The 20582-nt window shown below is 49.4% G+C and overlaps 1 protein-coding gene across 1 annotated transcript in view; it reads right to left on the reverse strand.

The window, feature by feature from the left end:
* Window positions 1-653: 653 nt before the first annotated feature.
* Window positions 654-20582, reverse strand: part of ANKHD1 (ankyrin repeat and KH domain containing 1) — a 98742-nt gene continuing 78813 nt past the window's right edge. Inside the window, 14 exon segments of the mRNA XM_050311906.1 lie at window positions 654-869; window positions 1060-1233; window positions 4264-4310; window positions 4767-4931; window positions 5866-6041; window positions 6863-7117; window positions 8221-8400; window positions 12981-13643; window positions 13646-14589; window positions 14894-15043; window positions 16523-16633; window positions 18011-18157; window positions 19586-19663; window positions 20087-20540. Coding sequence (XP_050167863.1) covers window positions 1080-1233; window positions 4264-4310; window positions 4767-4931; window positions 5866-6041; window positions 6863-7117; window positions 8221-8400; window positions 12981-13643; window positions 13646-14589; window positions 14894-15043; window positions 16523-16633; window positions 18011-18157; window positions 19586-19663; window positions 20087-20540 — 3524 coding nt within the window. The 3' untranslated portion in view covers window positions 654-869; window positions 1060-1079.

The following is a 20582-nucleotide window of genomic DNA, read 5'->3' on the forward strand; positions in this document are numbered from 1 at the left end:
GCACCGGCAGGTCCTGGGGCTCCCAGGGGTAGTGGGAGGCAGGATTGCTGGGTGAGGCCATGGCTGCTTTGTCAGGCTTGGCCAAGGGGCTGCAGCCTTGGCAGGGTGCTCCCAGCCAGCAGGATGTGAAGGGAAGAAAGCAGCAGCACCTGGCTGGAGCAGGCAGTGCTCTGTGTCACTGCTGTACGGGCTGGCAAAGCCTGGCCCTCCTGGCCTCACCTTTGGCCATGGGGTGCCTACAGCAGCCCCAGCTCTGCTGCAGGAGAGGTCCAGGCTGGCTGGGGAGGGCAATGTGCCAGCAGTCCCCAGCAGGTCGGCATGGCCAGGGTTTGTGCTGCAGCCACAGCCCCTGCTCCCATCTGGGCTCCTGCCCTCCTGGCACAGTTCAGACTCGAGTTTGGGACCCAAGAGGTGTGGCCTCTGGGACAGGGAGGTCCAGGGACAAACACATGCCCACAGTTAGGTGTTGACTGTGCTGTTCCCACTCGCACTCACCAGCTGCCCCCTCACCACAGCTGGGAACAGAGCCCCAGGCCTCCACCACCCCTGCCTGCAGTGTCCTCTGCACCCTCCTGGTGCTGCTCAGCCCCCTCCCTGGGGGTGTGAGGACCCCACTGAGCCCCGACAGACACACACCAGGTCAGCACAGGGGTTTCACGGTGTTTATTGATCAAGCATGAGCTCCTAGGCAATTGCACCAGCCACTTGTGCTAGAGCCTGAGGTGTCACACGTCCATCCCCAGCATCAGAGAGGGCTGCAGCCAGCTGGTCACGGTGCCAGCACCTCCACGAGGCCCAGGAACAGGCCCAGCCATGGCCTGGAGACGGGGAGCTGCAAACTCAGATGTCCATCTCAAACTGGTCTTGATCTGCAAAGGGCATGGAGGGATACAGGGCCAGGGTTAGGATGGGGCTGCCTTGGAAGACACATGCAGGCCGAGGGGTCAGGAGCTGGAACTGGGTCTGGGCTGGGTTCTCCCTGGCCCCTGTGGCCAGGCAGGAGCCCCGTGCCCCAGGCAGGTGGTCCACGGGTGGGTGCCACGTGCCTGGGCTGCTCACCTGGCATGGCCTCTTTGCTCTCATTCCGCTCCTTGAGCTCCTCCAGCTTGACGAGGCTGGACTGGGCCAGGGATGTGACACCGGGGGTCTGGGGCAGGCAGCAGGGAGGGGTCCTGGCCGCGGGTGAATTCTTGCACTCCAGCAGGAACTTGCGGTCGCAGATGATGCGGGTACCTGCCAAAAGCAGGGGCTGTCAGGCACTGCTGGCCACGGCCACCCCCTGCCCTGAGCACCACAGCCCAGAGCAGGGGGTGGGACCCAGAGCTCGGCCATGGCTTAGGGACACATCTGGCTCTGGAGCCACCACGGTGCTTCCCACAGGGCAGCCCGTGACACCCGTCCTGCCTGGCAGCTCTTGCCCACATTGTTCCTGCCCTTGAGGCTCCTGAAGCTCTGTAGGGCTCAGCACAGGGGGTCCAACCTCCACAGGTCTGGCCATCCCTGGAGGGCAGGGCCAGCCTGGGGCACACAGCTCAGCCCAAACCCAGAGGCCAGGCAGCTGCAGCTCCGTGCCCAAGGCTGAGCAGCAAAGGCTGGGTGTCCCACAGGGGTACCCTGGGGACCCTCCCATCAGCTCATCCAGCCCCCTGCTACCCCCTGCACAAGGGCAGCAGCTGGGTTTGATGGGACACCTCCTCCTCCAGCCTGCCAGGTGTGCAGTGCCCACCTGGGGCCCACACTACCTCCCCCCCCATCCCAACTGCCTGCCAGCAATGCCTGGCAAGGCGTTGCTGGCCCATGTGCCACATCTGCTGCCCTGCTGTCCCCTGCCCGGCCATCCCTGCAGCCGAGCACCAGCTCCCTGCCAGGCTCTGGCAGAGGTGCAGCCCAGGGTGCCAGGGAGCCTGGAGCTGCTGCCTGAGGTGCCAGGGAGCCCAGAGCTCCTGCTTGGCACCACAAACACGTTACACAGCCTATGCCTGCCATGGCCCCACAGCACCGGCCTGGGCTCCTCCACGGCAGAGCAGCTTAATCGAAGGCACGTGATGGAGCCAGGGCCCACAGGGTGGGCAGCTGTGGCTCAACCCAAACATGCCCAGCTCACACACTTCCCTGAGGACAGACAGCAAAGAAAAGGAACTGCTCAACAGCTGACCCCCAGCTTTGGTGGGGGGTCAGAAGGGGGCAGGAAGGCAGGGGAGGGCTCTGCCACCTGGGGCTGCTGAACTCAGGTGGGAGCAGGTTCTCATGTTAGCCCCTGTGCCTCCCCCTGAGCCAGCCAGCCCCAAGGGACCAGCCCTGCACCCACCAGCAAAGTGGCACTGCCACCAGCTCACTCCCCAGCCCCTGCCTCTGCCTGTGCCCCCCTGCAACCACAGGGCAAAGATGGCCTGAACTTCAAGCAGGATCTTCCTACAAAACTTCGGGGTTCCCTTTTCCACTTCAGCTCTGGGCTGCCACCACCCCATGGGCCTGCCTGGATCCAGTGTCCACAGCAGATGCCCGTGTTCCCAAGGACAGAGCTGCACAGGGAGAGCCCAGCAAGGGAGAGAGCTGCCCACATGAGGCAGGGCTGGGGTGGCCCAGGGCATTCCAGGGACAGCCCCATCCCCATGCTGGGTCTTGTCCTGCAGTGCGATGGAGGAGACTGTGTCACCCTGGAGCTGCAGCCCTCTGGGCTGGGGAGACAGTGGCTCCCTGGGATGGGGCAGGACATGGCAATGCTTTGCTGCAGCCAGGGAGCCCAGGAAAGTCAGCCCCCCACCCCTCTCCTGCACCTCACCCTGCACCACAACACCACTTGTTTTCAATACAACTGCTGTTAAGCCATGTGGCTGATCTTTAAGGTCTCTTCAAACCCAAACCCTTCTCTGACTGATTCTAATGTGTTTCTCCTTAGGTGTATGTACTATCAGTGGGGCAGCAGCACTTCCAATTTATTTTGCATTCCTCCTCAAATACCAGGAAAAATATCTGAATATACAATCCAGTAGTGCTTCTGAGGTTGATCTGCCTGGGGTACTCAGATACTGCTTGTGCACTGTGGTTTTTAAGTACTTTTCCTCATGCTTTTCCTGGGGAAATTCTGCTGCTGCATGTAAGGATTTGTCTGGATAAGGTGGGGAAAGGTGAAGTTTCCACCAGTGAGGGTAGTCCTTTAGATTAGACATTACATGCACTGTAGTTCCCTGCTTAAGGAATGGACCCAACATTCCATGTGGTTACTGCACAGCCTTGGAGCAAAAGCAGAAATAAGCACAGTCCAAGTGCAGAAAGTGGGGAACTGGGTCAGGAATTAATGTTCTTCTTAAGCAGAGTGCGAAAATCCTCCTCTTCTTCACAGAAAAGACTTGAGGAGCTCTTACCAGATTTAAAGCATTACAAGAAGCTTAGAATTGAATCTATTAGGTTTTCCTCCAGAGGGAAGCACTTAGTTCCCAAGATCTGCTTCTGGGCAGCTCATGAAGGAACCCTGCATTTCCCTACCACTGCTGTCAGCCCTTGCAGCCCTGAGCAAAACCTCATCTCTTGGGGGACCCACCTGCAAAAGGAGTGCTCAAAGCAGCAGAACTAATCCAGGAGGACAAAAAGGTAACATAGAAGCAGGTTCACACCAATAAAAGGCTCACAACTGGCAAGGGGAAGGGCTCTGCAGACATCAATCACAGACACCTGCGGCTCCAAACCCTCCCAAATCCTGGCTGCACCCACCTGCTCGGAATGTGGCCCTGGGATGTGTCACCAGGCACAGAGTAGCTACCGAGAAAACAACATCCAGCCCTTTCCCAAATTCTCACACACAACCTATAGATGCTGTTTTCCTTTTATTGAGTATTCAGGTAAATATTTCACATTAATACAGGCTACATAAAGTAGAGCCACTATACGACATGAAATTTACTCAGCTTTTCCTTTTAAGTCTGTAAACAATTATACAGGTATTTACCACCCTAAAAGGTTGAAATCGTGTCATCAGCTAGTTCTCTGCTGCGTACAAGGAGCAGTCAGTAGTGTTTAGCCAAAAGCACTAGTTTTGTCTGATTTTTTTTTAAGTTTAAAGTGGCTAAACTAACCAGAGAACAGAATCAATTTGTATAGGAAAGTCAGTTTGTTGTTATACAACGGGCAATCAAGTTTCCATTGTTACAGCCCACAGAAAATCACTTAGGCACATGAAAAAAATCCCCAGGGTTCTTCAAGGTCATAAAGATTCCCAAACCAGGCTAAAACAAGGACAAGACCCCCTTAAATCAGTTGACGTACTTGAGATGCATGTTTCCAATGTGAGGTGCCCAGGTGCCAGGCCAAATCTACAGCGAGAAATAAAAAGACAAATCTATTATGAAAACAAATAAAGGTTCCTTTAACAGTGTTTAACCACTGAGGGCGAGCGTAAGGCTTCCCCCAAAATACAACCAGACTGTCCAAAGGCAGGAGCTCTCCAGCTCCAGCCAAGGTCTGACTGACAACCTGCAAGGTGCTGAGCACAGATATAAACCCTCTCACGTGTAACAGTCCAGTACCTGGCTGAGCAGTCTCGAAATGCTGCTTGTTTTACCTGGAAGGTTTGGTACTGACAGCTCCATGGGTATTTTATGAACACACACACACACACACACACAGAGTAGGGAAAAGCCATGCAAACAACCTCAATTCTAGTTTCAAAGAACTGAAAAAAACCAAACATGCCACCAATCCAAAAACGGGTATCACACCACCATATAAAGCCCAGGGTAAGCACAGGTGGGAAAAGGCAGCCACACTACCTGCTGAGCATCAGTACATTCTGTTGAGTTCTGGACAACTTTGATCATGGGATTCCAGGCGGGATCTGGAGTATGGAGCCCGTTAAAGAGGGGCCCTCCTGGGCCATCTGCCAGCTGGGGGTGCGAGGGGATCAGGGTGCCGCCGTACATGGAGATGGGCAGGCCCTGAGGGGACAAGAGAGCACTCGGTGAAGGGTGGCTGTAGGACCACGTCTGCCCAGGTGACAGAGGCAGGTCACAGGCAGGTCACATCCATACACAACGTTCCCCTAATGGCAGGAATCTCAGCACTGTGAGGGAACACTGGGGCAGAGTATGGGACATGGTGACTCTTCAGAGCTGGAGATTCCAGTCAGCTCAGCCATTTTCCTGACCTTACACCTCTGCAGAGGCTGCAGCACACACAGAGCTTTGGGATGAGCCCTCAAAGCCAGGCCAGCAGCTGAACCCAGTGACCTCAGTGCTCCCTCCTCTCTGCAGCCCACGACAGCCATGGGGTACAGGGGGCTGCACTGAGCAGAGCAGAGCACGAGCACAGACTCTGGGTTAAAGATTTTCTGTAATCCCTAATGGCCATCTAAAATATCCTGTCAGTTCAGAAAGAGCAAATTACAGAGCAGTTTTTTCCAATTACAGGAATTCTCTCCCTGTGTGTGAATTATGCTGTTCTGCCATGCAGAAGATCCCAAGAGCAGATGCTACAGCTCCTTCTGAAATGTGCTGAGTCCTCTCCTCCTGCCACTTCCTTAAGGAAGGTGTGTGGTACTGCGGGCATGATTTGTGCTGAAAGCATTAAGCAAACCTTTAATCAGCCTCAAGAGCTGAGCAAGCTTTGTGAAACCTTCCTGAGCCTCTGAGAGAGAAAACACTGGAGGGCAACGGAGGCCCTTCAGCTATAGACCAGAGAACATCTGCAATCTACAACCTCTGGTTTTGTTTAGATGTGTCTCCAGGCTTGGGCAGTTCTGGGGTGAGGGGAGGTTCAGGACTGGGGTGGTGAGCAGCAGAGGCACACACACGGAGTGTGAACAGGCAGAATAGGAGATACAACAAAGTCCTTGGTCATTTCACAGACTAAATCCAACCCTTTGTAACTTACTTTAGAAAAATCCACAAAACTATTTGGCATAGGTTGGTGGAAAATATTCGAGGGAGCCACTATTCCAGAATCATCTCTCTCCATGGGCTGATGCTGAGAAAACGTGCCTGGGTCTGACAGCTGCTGATGCATTGGATGACTTCCCATGACAGGCTGAGACCAACCTGACAGGCCTTCTGGAAAGGAGATTGAAAATGGAGATTGAAAATTCACTGCAGATACTCTGGAGTAGAATTCAGAAGCTGCACATACCTACATCCACCCAAAGGCTCCCTGAAAACACACAGCCAGAGGTATCTGAGGGCTCTGCTCTGGCCAGGGCAGACCTGCCACAGCAGAAGGTACTTGCAGGCTTAGGCTGATAATCTATTACAGTGCAAACACACCTGTCTGACCTGCATCTCTCTCCCAGGGATGCTGCAGCAGACCCTGTGTGAGGCTGGCTACACATCCTCCTCCCCTCCAGCCTCCCATGTGCCACGGGAACACAGGAAAAAGCTACACTTGGGACAGGGGCAAAACCAGGGAAAGGCAGCCTGGTGAGGCAAGGTAAGTTTGGCCATCCTGATCCTCCAGACAAGGGTGGAGAGGATGGGGACTACCAGGAACTGGGAGTTCCAGGTGTCCACAACAGAACCATGAAGATCCAACAGAGTTGCCAGCACAGCCTGTGAGCACACACCAGTTTTCCTTGCACAAACACAGCAGTGATGAGACACAGGTTAACCAGAGCGTGGAGGGCTTTGCTGGAACACACAACAAATGCAGGACTCAGATGTTTGTCTTTAGAGTTGCCAATGGAAACGCTCTACACCTCAAATGCTGCACCTCCTCCTTTCCACAAAAACTTCACTTCCCAGCACTGACACCAGCCCTCCCTTCGGGATGCACTGCACGGAAGATCAGTACCGACTGTGGAACTTTATTCCTCCTCCACTTTCCTTTCCCAGTCCCTCTGAGAGGTCCTGGAAGTTCCTCTGGGCTGTCCAGCACTTACCAGACACGCTGTTCACTCCGAAGGACCAGATGCCGCTGTGGCCCACGGGGGCTGTGAAGTTGGTTCCCAGGGGCGTGGGCGTGACGGAGCCTCCCTGCCGGATCCTGGCGAGTCTCTCTGTCCCGATGGGAGGGGGCACCTTTCGATCTTGGTTGGCGTTACCCGTTTTTGGCTGGCCCAGGTTAGAAGGTGCAGAAGCAGCTGAGAGGGGTGAAGATGATCCTGAGGAAACTGATGGAATAGGAGATTCACCTGCTGGAAAGAGTATTTCTTGTGCTTAATTACACACAAAGCACACAAGGTATTAAAGCATACATGCCACCCGCTCTATCCCCCCAATATTAACTCAACGCAAATTATAAGATGTGTTAAAGGCTCTTTTTTTTTTTGCAAGCATTCCTCAAGTCTTGCACAGAAATTCTGTCTGCAAGTTGTTTTAATTCTCAAAAATCAACATTATAACACAAATGCTTTCAGCCATCAGAATCGTGATATTCTCATGACATAGTAGTGTATCTACATTAATTACAAGAAAGAATAAGAAACATGGAAGAGTTTCAGGAAGAGGTGAAAACATCAGCCAAAATGCCATAAATATCTAAACAGCCTGGTTTTGGTATCCACCGCTTCCAGCAGAAGAGAAATCAGACAGCTTCCCAAAGCCACAGGTGTGACCCAAGAGCGTAAGTCCCGCCAACTTCAGAAGCGTCACTGACTCTCCTGGGGAAACCCAACTTCCTTCGAGCACTCCTTTAAACATTTAGGTTCTTAAACTCAAGAGTGGCACTGAAGTTGCATGCAGTGACATGAAAAACCTCTTCAGCTAAGATTCTGAATTAAAGACCCATATTTTCTGTAAAGCTACTTCCATGTTCTTCCCATTAGCAGGAACCCCCCCACTGTTACCTCGGATGATGCTCAAATATTTTGGAACATTTTAAGTATAATTCCAGATCCCAATTAAAAAAAAAGAAAAAAAAGGCAAGTATAACTTCAAACCATGGCAAACATGACATTTTCACCTAATATTGCACTCAAACTATGTAGAGGGGAATTTTTAGCTTGCTATAATCACCTCCACTCCCCCACAGCTTCGTGCCCTCTCCTCTCAGAGCCTACAATGACTTGGTTTTTTGCCCAAATATACCTTTAGTAATGCTACCAGAACTAATGGCATGGGAAACCACCCCCCCCATAAAATAGCACAGCTTGGGATTGCCAGGCCATCCTCACAGCTGCTAAAAGCAATTGGAAAGCATTTTGTGCATCACTGGGTAACTTCCCCTCAAGTTAGAAATCTACTAAAGACAATAGCTATGAATTTATAGTTAACTAAGACAGACCCATGAAGTTCCTACATGAATTTGTTGCGCTTGTCCAAGGATGTGGTGAAAAATGCTGTCTGTTAAAGCTGGGAGTCCCAACAGGCGCTGGCCCTTGAAGGTAAACCCGTGCTCCTTGTATGTTTGCTGAAAAGCCTGTCAAAGGACCTGAAGAAGAAGTTGTAGAGCTGTTGGATGGATCTAGAGAGGGTAAGCCTGAAATAAACATAAATTTGATTAAATATCTCTCTTTGGGAACCTGCTTCAAAGCACCAGAGAAAGCTAGTGCTTCCAAATATAATTAAAGCATCTCATCACCTTCGGGGGCATCTGCACATGGTAAGGTCATTTTACAGGTGCACGACTCTCCCTTAGAAACCACAGAGGTATTTCTGGAGGCTCTCTGGTTTGGCCTCAGGTTTTAGCCAAAACAGCCATCCCTTTGGTCACTGAAAGGAATGATCTTAGCAGGGAGGGCAGAGCAGGAGAGCTGGGAGTGGCCAGGATCTTTGCTTACAGAAAAGCCACACAAATCCAACAGGGATACAGGGCTCTCTGAGAGTCCCAGGGGAATCCAGCCCCTGGGAAGGAGTTCTCTGCAGGATGGACTTTGCCATCTCATAGGCACCTTCATGTAGAGATCAGAGCATGCTGTGGCCAGAGAGACAGGGCTGACCTGGCACAGCAGCACAGGGGAGGGGGCTGCTCTTCCTCCAGGGATGTGTGAGAGGAAGAGAGAGGGAGAAAGAGTTCAAAGTCCCACAAAAATTATTAACAAGGGAGAATCACAGTTTTCTTTAGTAAGCCAAAGCTTTTAAGTACTTTTCCAAAACGCTGTAAAAGCTCTTATCACACGTTGTTACCTGAAAGCAGAAACGGGCATGGCCGTATGTTCACCTGAGTTTTGGGTTTAGTTTCAAGGGCCTATTAAACAAGATTAGTTTCAAAACCATTTAAACATTTCAAAATGACCACAACCAGGACCAGCCTACATTGCTGCAGAGAGAGGTTGAAGGCTGTACCTACACACACCTCAGTACAAGCAGCAGTGGTGCCAGGCAGGACCTCAGGTCACAGACAAGAGGGGCACCCTCCAGCACCTGGACAGTTCCTGAAAGCCAGGTCTTTTCCCCCCACTATTATCAACCAAGTCAACCTTACTGTTTCCAAAAGTGCCAGATCCAACCTGCTCACATGGACAGAAATGACCTGCTGGGTTTGAAGGAGGTATTTTTCTCACTAGCCTAAAGGTTAAAAAGAGAAGTCTCCCTTACAGCCAAGGAGAAATACACCCCCCACACTGCTGGAACACGGGGTGCTCAGCTGAGGGACCCCAGTGTGGGGGGACAGTCTTCCACGGACAGGACACTCTGGCCAACCCTCTACCCACAAATGCCCCTGTGATGACCAATTCCACCACAAATCAAAATAGGAGCTGCCACCTGGCTGACAAGCCACCCAAGATCCCCAGTCTACCCCAGACAGAAGGGTAACAGAGGTGCTGCTGCCCACGGGCACTGCTGGGATCCTAAACAAAGAACAAGGCAGGGATTATGACAAAAACAGCTCTGCTGCAGGAGAGGGATGCCCAGCTGTGTCTTTGGATGGCTCAGGAGGATGATGGGTACACAGCTTGTGAAGTGTAAGACCACTTCAGCACTGCTGGGTATGTTCCATGTGCTGAAGGGAGTGTGACAGCCAGAGATCCACAAATCCAGAGTTTTCAGGTCATAAAGAACACTTTTTATCGTTATCTTGTCCTTCCTAAGAGTGGATGAAAAACTTGGCTCGATTTTAAAAATAGCTATTCTGAACAATGGCTTACCAAATTCTGATTGCAGTAATGAGCTTCCTATTCATGTACTTACCAAAAAAAATCAGGTTTTGTAACACTAAAACCTTCTGCAGTTATTTGGGCCATGAACTCAAACTCCTCATCATGCTCTGGAAGCATAACTGAGCTTTTGAGAGGAGTGTATTGATCTCACACAAACTCTGCTCAAAATTCAGTTTATCAAAGCCCCCAGGCAGTCCTGCAGATGCAGTTTATTGCAAGGGCTACCTCCACCTTTAGAGAAACAGCCACAACACTCAGTCACTCCACATGAAACAGAGTCCATTTCACACAATTCCACACTCAGGTGCTGCTTCCTAAGTTGGCATATTTCAACTTCCAAGACTTCTTTTAATAAGCAAGGTCTCAAATCCCTTCTTAAAATTCAGAGGAAAGAAGTAACAAGTAGATTTCTTTCGGTCTCCTCCACAGCCTCCCCAAATGGTTGGGCTAAGTCTGCCCTCAATCTGCAAGCTGCCAGGACAAGAGACCTAAAATGTGGAACAAATAGGCCTTTTCCAGAACAGATCCACAGCCAGTAAGATCTGCAGGGGGATCTGTGCCTGGTGAACTGGTGAAGCAGAGAAAACTCAAGCTGCAGCTGAGCTTACTCATGAACAGGAAAAGCAGAGTACCCAAACTCCACCCTGAGGTGAGAACTTGTTAAGAAAATGCTGCTTTAGTGCACAAATGATACCAAATCTCCACCAAATCGGTTTAGAGGTGGTCACCAAGGAATATTATTTGTGGAAAAATTTCCAGGGTTCAACTGTGCAAGACAGGCACGAAAGACACATCCCTGCTCCCTGAGTGCAGTCACATCCGAGATGAGAGCGGGGGTGTTCACCTGTTCCAAAGCCGTTCCCATCCCCTCTCACCACACGGAATTGCCGGGCCAGGCCCAGGCTGCTCCTTGTCCACCGTGCTGCTGCTGGCCAAAGGCTGAGCTGGCCAAAGGATGAGCCAGCAGTGACCGGCCCTTCTGCCCCTTCCAAAATCTCATGAACCCTGTCACTGAGCCCTGTGGACACAGCCATGGGAGTTCCCAGTTCAACCCACCTTGCAGGCTGAGCTGGGGACAAGCCAGTGAATGAGATGGATGGACAGACCACACTTGGACTCTGAGGGAAGGTGCTGGTGAAGTCCTCAGCCTACTGTGCCCATTCCTTTCCTCACTATCACACCTTTCAAACATCCCCTTCTCCCCAGGCTCCCCTAAACCTGTGTGACAGACAATTTAGGTTCTGAAACGAAGGTGACCAAAAGCAGTGGGAAGTAAAATGACATTAAAGGAATTAACTAAGGACCTGACCAACCAGTCACTCCTGCCTAGCACAATTTCAGCAGCACACCTACCTATTTGCACTTTTTCTTCACTTTGCAATATCCTAATAGAATCACAGCTCAGAAAAAACATGTTCTGTCCAAGTATTTTTGAGCTTCAATTGAGAACTTCACACTTAAACTCCCCCAAAGTCCACTGTGTGAGCTCTCCTTGGCTACCTAACTAACCTTCCTAATGCAGGGCAGAAAAAGATTTACACTGCCTTTTAAATACTTACAGTCATTTAAGGATAAAGGACCCCCACAGCAACCAAATGATCTTTGCATAAGGAAACAGTAAAGTGTTCTGCTGCTGTGGGGTGTCCCAGTCAGTGTTTGCACACACAGGATGCCATGGGCAGAGAAAGCAGCAGATCCCACTTGCCACAGGGTTCCTGCCCCAGGGGTTATTTCAGCAACAGCCAATTTAGAGGAAAAGCTGAGCCATTGTCTCGTGTTTGTGGAGCCTGCTGAGCATCTGGCAGCTCTTTATTAACAGTCTCTGACAAACAAGGTCCAGTTACTTTACCTTTCACATCTGGTTCTGCTTACTAGGCTGACACTGGATGGGGCTCAGGGCTCTAGGTGTGCCCTGGCTTTGCAGAGCTACAGCCCAAATTAAACTATTAAGAAAACTACAGTCATAGCAAGCACCCCAGTTCTGTGGTTAAAGCCAGTCAGAGAGAAGCTTTCTGGTTTGCAGAGGTCCTGCAAGTTTGTAAATCAACTGAGAGGAGCAGGAATGCTGAAAATCTTGTTTCCTCACCATCACATCTTCCAAATGCTCCCTTCTCCTTTACTCTGAAAGTCAAACTACTTGACTTGTCCCAGCCCAGCATTCGAGTTCTGTCCCAGCATCAGCCCAAATCCCCAACACACTGTGTGGGTAAGGCTCTCCAGCTACACCAGGGCACCCCACAGACACCATGGCAAGGGCAAAGGTTGGCACAGAATTCATCTCTTGAGGGTCCCTTCCAGCCAAATGGGTGCAGCCAGTTGACTGAAAGAGCTGGAATGCCAAGATCCTTCAGGCAGAGCACAGCAAGGGCAGGGAGCTCAATGTCAGTGCTCCCAACCCATTTTAAATACATCCAGATAAGCTTGGACTGCTACACTGAACTTCCTAATAAAACACCCCATGCAGTAGCACACCAATTTCCCAAAGCACAAAATAAGCTTATTAAAATCCCAGAGCTGTATCAGGAATCAAAAGGCACAGAGAGTTTCCCCTCACTGAGTCAAACTGGAGTCTCACATAAAATATGGAACACGTGCATACAGTCACTGCTGCAGCTGGAACCTCCACGAGTCCTCAGGTTTGGCATCACCCACACCGTGTTCCATTCCAACTCAAACCTTAAAATCAGTGCTACTCTACAAACTGGTGGGAGCATTCCTGTGTCTTACAGAGGACAAACAATGCAGTGACTGCAATCTTCCCAGCACCTAACAGCCTAGAAGAGCTGAAGAAGAAAAAATCATCAACATTTTAAAGAGCACTTGGGAGAAAACAGGCCATCCTCATTACATGAGCATTCTCCGACTGTCATTTGCAAACTACTTCTCCGTCAGTTTGAGATGATCAAAGAGCAATGGCTGGAGAAAGGATTTTGTCCAGTGCACGACCTTAATGACTTACCTACAGGACTAGTTGAAACCCGTTGGGAAGGTGGCCTGAACCCAGGAGCCTTGGAGTTGTCGGGATGGACGTTTTCCACGTGTCCTAGCACAGAGTTATTCAGAAAGGTAGACTGAACAGTGAAAGATGGGTCAGCTGCTGCTCGGGTAGAGAGTGGACAGTCTCCCCATGCTTGGTTAGCTGGCACCTGGTTGCTATCAAAAAGACTACTAAAGTGATTGAAGAGCGTTGCTGGCCCAAAGGCAGGAGGCAATGATTTGTTTGCTGGGTTAATGTGCATCTGAGAACCGTTCATAACGTTCATGGCTGACGAAAGCTGCACTGCAGCAGGTGGACCTTGAGAAGGTGTTAAAGGAACTTGATTCGTAACAAAAATAGACTGAGGATCTTGATGGAGGTTTGCATTTGGTACCACTGAATAGAAAGAACCTCTGGACTGCATCCTGTGAGTAACTCGAGGTGCTGGTACAGCTACTTGAGGTAAGTTACTGGTGTCCTGATTATCTGCAACAACTGACCTGGGCGACGCTAAGCTTAGAGGAGCAGTTTCTGAGCTGGATGAGAAAGGCATCGACATGGAAGGGCTGATCTCCGACATGCTGGTTGGCAGTGCCTCCTCCTGGGCGTTACTGAGCGGGGCAGGGCTGCTGGAGGGGCGGGTCTCGGTGCCCCCGAGCTGCTGCTGGCTGCCACACTGCAGCTGCTCGCCACCGAAGCCGGTGCATTTGCGGGCGGCTGCTCCGGGGTCGGCACCTTCTCCTTGGGCGCCGAGACGGCCGAGAACGAGTCCGCTTTGAGCGCGGAATGCTGCGCCGGCGGAGCGCTGGATGGCAGGAACGCCGTGGGCACCTGCCCGTTGTTCGGGGGGGCAGAGGGAGCTGAGGGCAGAGTGCTACAGGTGCTCGTCACAGTTGAGATGGCTGTGGCTGCGGCGCTCGTCTTGGGAACGCAGGCGAAGAGCTGCTTCCTGACCGAGGAGGGAGTCCGGTTGCTGGTCACGCACAGCGGCTGGGTGGAAGCAGCTCCAGACGAGGCGGTAACGGGACAACTGGACGTAGCTAATCCGGGAGACTCCGTCTGCAAAACGTTCCCGTTCTGGCTACCCACGCGACTCGAACTGTTATGCTTTGGAGAGCTGTTTGTGCTGCCGGGGTTGACTGGTCTCACCGGGAATGGTCCCCAAGTGTTCGGCGAAGGTGAAAAGGTTCCTCCAAACTGGGCCATAGGTAAGCGAGGGTGCCGGATCTGTTGCATAGTTTGGGCAGCCAGCAAGGCAAAATGAGGGTGAGAGTAAGCGAGAGGAAGAGACACCGGAAAAGATGAGCGCACGTTCGCAGGGACATTCTTGTTCAGTTTGTTACTAGGCTGGAAAGTCGACAGTGTCGACGACTGTGACGTGACGAGGGGCGGCGCTCCGAGAGGAAAGGAGTTCTTGTTGGAAGCAGTCGCAGTGCTGACTCCAGATGAAAAGTTTGCGTGGATTGATTTGGTGCTCGAAGCAGGTGTTCTTATGTGGGTTTTAGGAATCAAGTCTTCCAGTTCCTTGGCAGGATCTTGAATAAGGGCATTGATGAGTTGCACTGCGTATCGCGTGGACTCTGTGCCACCCCTAGGTTAAATACAAACAGGTTTATCTTTTGCAAAAGGAAAACCCCACTTTGCACACCATTCCATAGCCTCAATTTCAGACTGATCCATAAGTCTATTGTATGTTTACTCCAGTAAGTAATTTCTTGACTTCTGTGTATCTTAAGGATTATCTCTGAAGTCAACTGTCAGCATATCTTGGCAGCAGGAATGTGTGCTCTATTCAGTACCAAGAAGCTAAATAGGTCCTGCCCTAAAAAGCAAACAAGTTTCTCAATAAATGACACTGTGGATTGACTCAAGACTTTCAGTTCAAGATACTGTACCTTATAGTGATCATTCTCTCTCCATTCTTATCTTTTTGCTTATCAACGTCAATGTGGGCGCCAGTGACATCTTGAATTGCAGTGATGTTGCACCCACCTCTTCCCATTATTCTAGATACGACAGAAGCTGGGACTGATAATTTCTTTGACCTATATCACAAAGACCAGAAATTTGTGAAATGCATTGTCTGACAGTGGCTGAAGCAATATTCTGAAGTTTCAGGGCAGTAAGCGGTTTTCTGCTGATACTTTCTTCACCCTTTGGAGCCTTCTCAAACTCCCCCACTCAAATTACTCATCCTCAGTACCTGACAAGGACTCTCCAGCAGCACATATTCCAGCACTGCTGTAACACAGATATATGTGCCTCACATTGCTTCAGAAACACTTCTGGATTTTATCTTGTGTATCACTCCAGAGTGAGACAAACCCTTAGCTTATCAACCTAAACTTACAAAAACAGTGCTGTTTCAAATATAAACATCCGTGGCTTAGCTATTATAGCAAGGAGAAGGTGGCTTTCCAGTGTTTTCCTGGTGATCAGTCTGTATTACCACCTGCATCCACAAGCCTGGAGTATTCACCTCTTTCAGACCTCAAGATCTGGAAGCGCAGAGTCACCAATAAACAACAGTGGGTGGCAGATGGTGAAGGTGTGCAGGGCTGGGATTTAGGGAGCTGCTGGAAGCCCCTATGATGGCAGCCAAGACTTGCAGGAACAGGCTCACTGTCAGGCCACAACGCTGTCACCAGGGTCAGTCAGTTTAGGGTTTTCCTGACTCACATAGTATTGGTGGGTCAGTGCACACACACACTATTTGGGAAGTCTTGGAACACGAGCTCTGCTTGCACCCAGACCCCAGTTGTGGTCTCTGGGCCACCACTGTCCCCAGACTTTGTGGTGTGGACTTCTGGTACCCATACACTGCCTTCAGGCTTGCTAGTGATGTGCCTGGCTCAATGCTGAACAATTAGAGGGGATTCAAAGGGGGTTCAGAAACCACTGGTGACAGTGCAGGTGCCTCTGAACATGGGACAGATCCCCACCACCCCCTGGAAAGGCTGCCATCTTCACTGAGCTATTCCAGTTCTGGAAACTATTTCAGTCCTTGATCCTCAGGAAATTGTTTCTCACTTAATAGGACATAATGAAAACACCTTTTATTCTAAACATCTAAATAAATGGAAATGTTCTAAAGCATCACCTCATGTTGCCAAGGTGGTTTTCTTTCCTCCTCTCCTGCTGAGACAGCACACTACAATCTTTGCCATCCCCAGCACTTCAGAGTATGCCCCCAGTTCTATCCCATGGCTGCTTCCTGCTTTGGGTTTTCTTCCTGCCCTCCAACCCCAAGGCCTCTCTCTCAAGCCAGACATCCCAGTCATTCCCTATCAAACCAGAGCTTCCATCATCACCTAACTTTCAAGAACACCCACACTGCCCACAGGGTTCCTGACTGTACCTTGGTCTGCTGCCACCTCAGCCCACTGGGAACCCCAGGGAGACATTTCTCCTCCAGGAGAGCCCACCCCAGTGTCCAGTCCCCTCCCACCCATTACCCAGAGTCCTTTCCCTCCCCCCCTGCCAAGCCTGATGGTGTTGACCTGGAAAAGTGTCCCAAGCAGTACCTTTTTGCTCCGGAACAGCAGCGCCCTCCTCTCTGCAGCTGGAATTGCTCGATCGGTGTTGGCTGCAGAGTGTTGCTGGGGGGAGGGTCTTTCAAAACTCTGCCCACTTGCCTGTCAGGGGCAGAAGGGATGTTTGCATCCGTTACTTTGACAGACATCCTTTCTAGCTGGGGGATCACTCAGAGGGAAAGGGAAGGAGGAGGATTCTTGCTGAGATCAGGAGAGGCTTTGGGAGAGGAAGCCACGCAGCTCCCGGGCACTGTGACTTTGGTAGGACACATTTCCATCAGCCAGGGCACAGCAAACACCAGTGCAGAACTGTATGGAATGTTCCTCATGGCACAGGGAAGGAGGACAGGGTGGGTTCTGGATGCCATCTCTAGAACCCTGCCATGGCCAGAAGAGCAGACAACACCCCACGTGAGCAGCCGAGCTGAGCTGGTGAGACTCGAGAGCCCCAGGAGGGCTGGAGCAGCCCCAGGTCAGAGGGGGATCAGCTGCTGCCTGGAGGGTTCCTGCCCAAGAGGGGGACAGGCTGCTCCCACACACCCAGCAGGGCCATGGCAATGTGGAGAGCCCCACTGGAGACCACATCAAAAGGCAGAGGCCAAACCAACTCTCCAAGGGTTCAAACACCTAAATTTTCACATTAAACTGCCTTTTTAAACTTTCACTAAGAACAGTCTGTGGCTTCCCCTGATCTGAATGTGTTAAATTCTCTGTACAATTATGTTCTTTGCACACAGCCTGAAATTCTCCAAAATGAGAATATCTGGTCACTGCCACTGCAGAACACAAAAGCAGGAGGGCTTTGTAAGAGCACCCAAAAGCATCTGACACCTGAATGTTTGTGCTGTATTCCTTTTTGATAAAGAGAACAAAAAGAGCAAAGCCAGATGACCATTCTAGTTGCAAGCAGTAGATACCATAAAGGTTACAAGAAAGATACTGGGGTGTTAATGGCCATGCAATAAACCCCAGTACATGTTCAAAGGAAAAGTTTGCTTTACAGAAAATCTTTAAATCTCATTTTATCTCTAAGCACTCACTTTTAGGTGACAAAAGTTTTCAGGGAACAAGTGATCAAGGTCACTGCTCAAAGCACAATGAATTTTGGCCTTGAAGAGATCATCCACCTCTCCTCTGCTCACATCCACCCTGCCCTTAGTTCATGTGCAATCATCTGCTGTAGGGCTTTTCACTGCCCTCTGCTCCCTTCCCCTTTTATCTTTACTCCACTGAACTCACAGGAGAAGAAAACCCTGGTACCAAATGAAATGTTCATGTCATGCTGACATTAAGTTAGTGAGGAGTTACTACAAATTAGGACTGCAATTGGTTTTCACAGCACTGCAAGACTAAAGGAGGGGTGGATTTTTTTAGTTAATTCTAGAATTATATAACCTTGCTGGATATTCTGTATTTGAGAATGGTTTACAAGTGAAAAAGTTCACTGATAGTGTTAAAATATGGAATCCAAGTCTTTACCTTCTAACCACTTCTTTCCAGCCTTCTTCTCTTTTCTGGCCTCTTTTTGGACTGGTCAGATTCAGTTTTACATTTGGAGAGGTCAGAGGCAGAGAGACAGACTTATAAGTAGTCGACAAGGAATTCGAGTGACCTTCACCATCAAGTCTGGGAACAGAAATGTGCTGATTACAAATCACAGAATAAAACGACACCGTAAAGTTTACATTTCTGCAGCTTGAAACTAGTAGCATGAACTGGTTTTATTCTTATTTTCTACTTGGAAGAACTGTTGGGTGACTTTGGGGAGGGTTATTTTTTACCTTTTAGTCAAGATTATGCGTTTCCTCCAAAAAGCAGAGTGTTAAAGTGAATAATACCAGAAGCACTAAGAATAAAATAGTTTATAATAGGTGGTACACAGCCACTTAGGCACCTCCTGATTATGTGTCTATATTGTGTTCTCCCCTCCTGAAAAGCAATGTTTAGACAATAAACCTTTTAAGATGGCAGTATTTTCTCTCTTTACCTTAGTAAGTTCTAGTTCTCTGATAACACACCTACCCAAGGCATTTGAAAGTGAAGAACCTGCCCTCAGATAATGAAAACTGAGGCAAACAGAACAAGAAAATGCATGTGAAAGAACAAAGCCCAGTGGGGAATATCAATACCAGGGTAAACTTTAAAAGCTTTTTCCTGCTTTATCTGAAAATATTTAGTTATTTTTCCATAAGAGCATTGCTATGAAGTCTGAGTTTCAGTTTCAATTACAGCAGCATTGTCATCAGCATGTCTCTGATTAAAGAGAAGAGAATTCAGGAAGAGTAAAAATTTAGAAATGACTGTGAGACAAAGTCTACCTAGTGCAAGAGCCAAAGAGCACCTGCAGAAGTCAATAAATATACTAGTCCCATCTACATGATGTTTGATTCCTCAGTGTACTTTATCTAACAGAAGAACCACCTCTAACAAGGACTCAGAAATGTGCATTTAGCTTGTCCTCATCACCCCAAGACTCTTGGATGAAAGACTCTTTTCTTGGATGAAAGGGCCAAGGCTGAAACAATTCATGTTCATAGGACAGAACTCAAGCAAATTCCAATTTCTAACATTCCTAAGGGGAGCCCAAAACACACCCCCCCCAACTGATGAATCCACTACTTCTGCACTTAACTTTGAGGGAAGAAAAGGAGAAACCAGAAAGAAAATCCCAACTCTCTTCCCACTCCCAGACAAACTCCTCAGTCTGACAACAGCCCCCTCTCTCTGCCCTTTTTGATGCTACAGTGTTTGTGTTCTTATTGAAGATGGGTTCTCAGCCCACTATCCTGCACATCATCCCCTGTACCCTCTCCCCTCCCTTAGTGCGGGAAATGGAAATTAAAACCATAAGCATGGAGGAGCAGACTTGTACTAATTAATGTAAAAATAAACAAAGACTACAGACCCAGAAGGGATCTGAAGTTTTTGACTCAGACCAATGAGCTATTTGAAACTGATGGTATAAAAGTTATCAGCACATTCCCCGGCAACTGAATGATCTCCCAAACTGTTCACAGGGCCCCTGTATATTCCCTGAGTTCTTATGGATCTCACCTCTGGCTCGACAAGCTTAAATCAAACTGGCCATCCACCTGGCAGGTGAAATGCTCGGAGTCATCAACTTCTTCCCTCCTTCAAACAAAGAGAATGCAAGTCAAATGAGCTAATGATGAAACCATAAAACAGTCAGCAGGTCACAAAACCACTTCTGTAAATGGATGGTAAGTAAAGCTGGTACTTCTTTAAAGTCCCAGCATATTCACTTTAAAATCTATTCTAATAAAGCTGACATTGAAACACATAAAGAGGACAGAGAGCCATTTTGCTCAAATAGTATTTAAAATCAGGCAGAAATGCAAAGAAAAAATTATCTTTACCATTTTAAAGAGGTTGTGTTCAACACACTTGCCAGTATTACTTAAGAGCTACAGGAATAAAGCAGAATGAGTCTCTCCAGGCTTTGGGGATGCACCTGCTGGTGGAGAGCTTAAGCTCCTGGCATAGGTGGAACCTTGTGAACAACAGGGAATTCAGGAACGAACAGGGCAGTCTCACCTGGTTGGTGTTTTGGAAGCCGAGGTGCTGGTTTTCTCTTCCTGAGAGGGGATGAGCAGGGAGGCGTAGCGCCGCTCCGACGAGTTCGTATCCATCGTGAAGTTCAGCTCTTGGCTCTTCCCTCCACTGCTGCTTTCGCTGTTGCAGTCTGTGCTGTCCAAGTTATCTGAATCGCTGTTCCCACTTGCACCACCGCCTCTTGGCTCTCCATTTATTTTATTTTTATCTGCTTTTTGCTGTGCTAGAGATATATGCTGATCTGGCAGAATTATCTGCATATTCTGAGGAGTCTCTTTAGTTTTATTTTTCTTATTTTTTCTGTTTGTGCTGGGGGTAGTCACCACATTAGCTCTCTTCTTCCCAAAGGCATTTGTGAAGGTAGTTGAAGTTGCAGAAATTCCAATTGTAGTTGTAGTAGTTGCACTTGGAGGCTCTATAGGAACTTCTTGCTCCACTGAAATTAAAAATCAGTTGATGTACAATCAGAACCCATAAA

This window comes from Myiozetetes cayanensis, unplaced genomic scaffold (assembly GCF_022539395.1).
Source record: "Myiozetetes cayanensis isolate MyiCay16 unplaced genomic scaffold, myiCay2020 scf17, whole genome shotgun sequence".
Classification (NCBI taxonomy): domain Eukaryota; kingdom Metazoa; phylum Chordata; class Aves; order Passeriformes; family Tyrannidae; genus Myiozetetes; species Myiozetetes cayanensis.